Source organism: Ixodes scapularis, unplaced genomic scaffold (genome assembly GCF_016920785.2).
Source record: "Ixodes scapularis isolate PalLabHiFi unplaced genomic scaffold, ASM1692078v2 PGA_scaffold5__190_contigs__length_132052651, whole genome shotgun sequence".
NCBI classification, from domain to species: domain Eukaryota; kingdom Metazoa; phylum Arthropoda; class Arachnida; order Ixodida; family Ixodidae; genus Ixodes; species Ixodes scapularis.
Window position 1 is genome coordinate 20051516 of NW_024609880.1, and position 6075 is coordinate 20057590.

Consider the following 6075-nt stretch of genomic DNA (forward strand, 5'->3'; position numbering starts at 1 on the left):
TCATAGGGCCACGGCAGAGGCAGGGCTAGCATTCTGCCTTCCTATGCTTGTAAGAGTGCCACCTCCCCCCTAATTTTTTTTTTTTTCTCATAAGCTTAGCCAACAGTGGTCTCTAAGAAAGATGCCGTTGAAACAGACAGTAGAGGCAGTACATACACGCAAATTTCTTCTGAAATTCACGTCCATGCTCATTTGTACGAAGCGCTAAGAAGAGCATTTTGTAATGGTTTTCGATGGTAAAACCTGTCAATATTCTCTGATCGGCAATCGACCGTTCAATAAAATTGTACTCTATTTCGGTTTCAGAGAAACCTTTTGGAACACCTAATTGATGTTTTGATTTTCCAATTCACAGAGTAGCTGACCAGCATACTTGCGGAGTTAATATACTAATATTTTTTCTTTCACCGAAAAAGCAGGAGGTACACTAAAAGATTCAATGTCATGAACTGTTACCAGCTATACTCTTGGAATTATTGAACTTGTGATTTGTCAGTTGCATGCTTTTTTGCAGTCCCTAGAGTTAGAAACTGAGAGACATGTAACATTTACTTTCAGGATTTGATCTTGTGGCCGGAGTGAGCGTCGAGTATATGCACGCCGTTCTTCAAGGAGCAGCAAAGCAGTTTACAGAACTGCTGCTTTCTTCATCCAACTCTCAAAAACGGTTCTACATAGGTACGTCGTACAGTACCAAAATGTCTCATTTCCAGTTACAAGTTGGCGCATAAGTTGCTCTTTTCATAATTTGTGGCACCTCTTCGACCTATTTTTACCTTAATGGTGTTTACCAGGCCAATTCCTGACTTGAATCTTTACATACTAGTACTATTCGCGTTTCCTGCTCGTTACTTGCCCACTGAGCAGAAGCAGGGAGTTCTCCAGTGAGGGTCCCCCCCTTGTTACTAGCTCCACAGTCCGGGCAAACCTAAAGATGTTGCAAACCTCCCAAGGTTCGAGTTCGAAAGTTTGAAGATATTGAATACTTTGAACCTTGCAACCTCGGACTTTCAGTCCGAGATCGCAAGGTACAAATTTTATGGGGTCTGGGTTTCGCACAGTCTCAAATTCATCTTCATGCTATTAATCATTTTTATCAGAATATCTTCTAGGTGTAACTCTATATATAGCAGCATTTTCGTCCACTTTGAAGCTGACACAATAGCCATTAGTGGTTGCCAAGGTTTTGCCAAATCTCCAGATCTGGAAAATCAGAATTTTAGCTTAACCTTCAAGAAGATTAGGCATAGATTGGGCAAAATAGAATTGCCAGGCTGGTTGACCGATTTTGATTAGCTCTACAGCTGCTTGTCACATTTTTTAATATGTATCTAAAACTAAGTATATTTACAGATACATATAACAATCGCTAAGCAAAATGTTATCGATACAGGTGTCTTTGTTAGCTGCTCCAAATTTTCAAAAAAATAAAACATGAAATAGGGTAATGTGAGCCCTGAGGCAGTGTTAGTAGCCATGGTGGCTACTAGAAAAAAAGGCGAAATTAGGTAACAATTGTTAGCGACTAACTCAAATGTTATATTAACTTTTCAGTTTTTCACTTGAGTGCACCTAATATGTCTAGAGGATGTAGGCTTGACCTCAATATGGTCTAACGGTGCCATTAAATTTTGATTAAAGAATTTGTGGTAGGCACTATGGGGTCGAGAAATGTCACGGTACTGAGCATCGGACTGAAACAAAGCGGACAATCGCACCGGTAATGTCATCGCTTTGCATGACACTGCTGACGTCCCCTGTGGCGGGGCACGTGAATCGACGTTATTGCAGCCGGCTTCACTTAAACAAGCCAAGCCGGCTGCGATAGCTTCAACCCACGTGCCCGCACCGCAGCTGACATCAGCAGTGTGACACAAAGCAATGAAGTCACCGGCGCTTTTGCTCTCTTAGTTTCAACTTGGCACCGTGTACCAGGGTGACATTTCTCGGCCCTGTAGCGTTCACAAATTTTTAACGAGAATTTGACGGCACGGCTAAACCATTATAAGGTCAAGCTTAGTTCATTAGCTAACTAATTACCCAAATTTGCCTTTTTTCTAGTGGCCACCATGCCCCGGGCCCAATTCACCCTACCTCCCATTTTCTTTTTTTTTAAATTTTGTTGCAGCTAATAAAAATATTACGTATAGTAATGGTAACAGTGTCATTTTAGCATGTTTATTTACAAAACAACGTTGATTTTCTTCAAAATGGTCACGGCATTCAATTTTAGTTTGTGTTTTGCAAAATCATAGCATGGCTGCCCATCTTTGATGGCCAGAGTGCATCCAATATATGCTTTATGTTATGTCCACTGTATTTTGCTGATTGTCACTCTTTGTACTTGCACGGCGCACTGCACATGCTTGATCTATGGCTTTTGAGACCACCCACAACCACATTTGCAGAAGCTGACAAACATACAGTGCTGTCACCACTTGTTAACATGTAGCGTAAGCTTCTACTTCGCTGTGAAATGGACTTTCTGTACCACGTCGCTTTGGCCATGCCGAAACCAGATCAAACATCGAGCTGACCTGTTGTCTGATATGTGCTTGTTCCTATGTTCGCATAGTCTGCATGCATGAACAGATAGATACAATTTTTTTCCAAAGCTTAGCCCAATCAAAACAGGTAAAACTGATTTCATTACAGCCTGGCGTTGGAGAAATTCGACTGACCTTCGAGGTTCATTGAACTTTTCAAATTGAAGAGTTTGAAAATTGTCATATTTTTTAGCGTAATGAATTTAAATGTTAGGAAGATTGATTCTCAAATTTCTCAAACCTCTTTAAACCTCAGGGTTTGACTTTTCACTTTTGAACCTCGGGTTTGAGCCTCAAAATTCTGGGGAGGCGAACTTTCATGAATACATTTTCGAGTGGTTGTACTTTGTACACAGCCTCATATATGGTTATTAAAGCAAGATAAATTACTCATGTGCCCAGTCACTTATGTTGCTTACAGGAGCACCACCCTGCGTGGCACGGGTCAACAGCCGCCTCCTCCAGATCAAGCCACCACACTGTGTGACAAGGCTGCCTCGTTCACTCAACGAGCGCAGTTTCTGGAAAGCGTCAGAGTGGAGACTCTGGCTTCTGTTTTACGCTCTTCCTTGCCTCGTGGACATTCTGCCTCTGGAGTATTGGAAACATCTCTCCAAGCTCTCGCAAGCAATACACATCTTGCTACGTGAGACCATCACAGCCGACGAGATCAAGCGTGCAGGTAAGCTTCATACTTTTTTTTCTCCTATTTGCCTCATAAAGGTCTTTTTTTTATACCGTATGACAGTCTCATGGGAGTGTCAAGATCTACCCGCATTGATTAGACAGAATGTTGTGTGTAAAGTCTCAGAGCATGCAAATCAGGTAACTGTGGTAGGAAATCACACCCAAAAATCATCCAATGAGCTGCACGGCATTTGAAATTTCAGTTAATGTTATGCATTCATTTTATAGTCTGAGATTATATCCTGTGCATGCTTCTTTTTTTGTTTTCAGAAAATCTGCTGATCGACTTTGTTGGTCGCTGTGAGGCCTTGTATGGAGTGGCTTCGCTTACGTTCAACGTGCACCAGCTCCTCCACCTGCCAAACTCCGTGCGTCAGTTGGGACCACTTTGGGCGCAATCCGCATTTGTTTTCGAGGGAGGAAACGGAAAGTTGGTGAAGCTGGTCTCTGCAGCTAGAGGACTTCCGGATCAAATCGTAGAGCGAGTCGTAATGACGCAGCAGCTTGAATGCCTTCTGGCAGATAGCAACGTGGCAATCACTGCCAATGAGCGGAGTGTGTGTGAAAGATTTCTTGATTATTCACACATCCAGAATGCCTGCTATGTTGATGAAGCATGCTTGCTAGGACGTGAAAAAGCTGCCATTCTAACAGCTATCGAGGAACGTGCGCTAGAGGTCTACGGTGGGACAGGCACAGTTGGCAGCGCTTTGGAATACCAGCGTTTTGTGTACAAGGGGCAGGTGTTCCATAGCACCGCATACACAAGAGCTTCAAAGAGTGACACCACTGTAGTGTCAACTGCTGATGGGGAGTATTTCAGAATTAAGAGAATTCTCCATGTTGCTGGTCTCGGGTGCACGCTCCTTTGCAGACGGCTGGTGTTACGGGAGACACCACTCTTTCCTGAGCATATAAAGGAATGTTTTCCTTCGCAGGTAGACATCTGTAAGGTGCTGAAACCCGAGGACATTAAGGCCAACTGCCTTTTCATGGTGTTTCCGGCTGACAGCAAGTGCTTTGTGTGTGACATGCCGAACAAAATTGAGAGGGACTAAAGTTCTTTAACATGTATACAGGGCTTTTTTTTCCTCATTCTTTACAGAATTTAAAAAAGCGTGTGTTGGGTACATAGATTCCGTCTTCTCTGTGTACTTCTGGGGCTCGGCAGACATTAGATGAGTGGATAAACGTCACAATATTTTGACTAATTAATCAAAATGTGTTGATTGATGTTTTAATTAACAGTTTAATGGGCCACATACACTATCAGTTTTAAAGAGCGCAATGTCTATCTGCCATTTAAGTGATGCGACAGCTCTCTATGCTGTAAATGAGCAATTTAGCCAGTGCAGTGTAACCGCTAGACTCGGGTCTTTAATGTGCATCATGCAATAGTAATACACAAACATGTGCCAGCACGATGCTCATCCAGATCGAAATGGGTAGGGGTTGTGGATAGAACCGAAGAATATTACCGCTTGCATGTGATCGCACATACTTCATTACTTTTCTCTTTCAAACTTAAAATGCATTTGGTGGTGCATGTTTGTGCACTTTTTGGCTTGAGTTTGCTGTGCTGCGCTTGAGCAGACCTCTAAAGAGGGTAATACCTTCTTTTGGGTAATGATGCAGAGTCGTTGCATTTCATGCTTTGTCATTGTTGAACTTCACTGTCATCAACCATGTTCTATTTATGTCCTTTGCTGCTTGTTTTAGATGCTATATTCTGTCAAAATGGTTTTATTGTGTAAAGCATTGCATATTATCAAATGTACTAAAGTGGAAAGAAAAATAAAGCACTGCTGCCTGATTGCACTAAGGGATAAAGACCACTACCGGGTGGTCTGTGTGTCGGGCCCAGACTTAAATAGACCTAAAATTCGGATTTCTGAAGTACAACACTGTAATTTACCATACAAGTTCAGCTAGGTGGTGGAAATTTTATATGTGATAATATTGATGAAACTTGCTCGAGTCAAAAGTTACAAATAAAAACATAAAAAGTTGCATGAGCCGACATGTGGTTAAGCCTTTTCCTCTCAAAGCTAGAAAACGTTCTGGTCCACTGGAACGTTTTATGAACAAAAACGGGGAACACCAGTAAGATGAGAGCTTTTTCTTTCCCTTGCACTTTTTGTTAAATAAAACGTTTTAATGGCCTACGAGGATGCTTTTTTGGTTTCGGAATGAGTATTCTTGTGTATTCCTTCGTAACTTTTGACTGAGCCAAGTATTTTTTATCACATCACTAATGAAATCCACGACCTTGCGAAACTAAGGTAGTAAAGTACAGTGCCATAGTTTACAGATCTGATTTTTGCTATAGGTCTCGGACCGACATATGCTGTTATATGAAAGTATTGACGTCGGGTATCTCAAAGGATGGTAATTGACTGAGTGATTTATTTGCACTTAAATTGGTCCGTACACGGCGGTCTGCCAAGCAAAGCAGATAGGCAAAAACCCTTACGCGTGTGTCTCTGCCAGCCTGCTGCTGTGTCCGTTGGGAGTAATACTACCCAGCTTTAGAATTAAGCATTAAAATTATGATGGCGGTGATGATGGAGGTGGTGGTGATGACGATGATGTTGCTGGTGGCGGTGGCAATGGTGATGATTCAAGAGGAGAGGGTGACGGAGTGAAGATCATGATGTCTGCAGATGCGAAGGCATTCGTCTCGCAAATACCTTGCAAAGTTCCCGGGATTCATCGTGTGATGTGGGCAGAGGGCTACGAGAAGCTAATGGGATGGTCAAAAAGTCTCTAATGGCGGCGGGCAGTAGGGATTCGCTGTGACGAACAGTCCTGCCTCGAAGAAGTTCGAGCTGACCTGATCTTC

The 6075-nt window shown here is 42.5% G+C and overlaps 1 protein-coding gene across 1 annotated transcript; it reads left to right on the forward strand.

Moving 5' to 3' along the window:
* The first annotated feature begins 2990 nt into the window (after positions 1-2990).
* LOC120848829 lies at positions 2991-4558 on the forward strand. Its single transcript, XM_040220868.3, has 2 exons — positions 2991-3228; positions 3504-4558. The coding sequence occupies exon 2, from the start codon at positions 3725-3727 to the stop codon at positions 4289-4291; it is 567 nt and encodes a 188-aa protein (XP_040076802.3). The 5' UTR covers positions 2991-3228; positions 3504-3724; the 3' UTR covers positions 4292-4558.
* The last annotated feature ends 1517 nt before the right edge of the window (positions 4559-6075 follow it).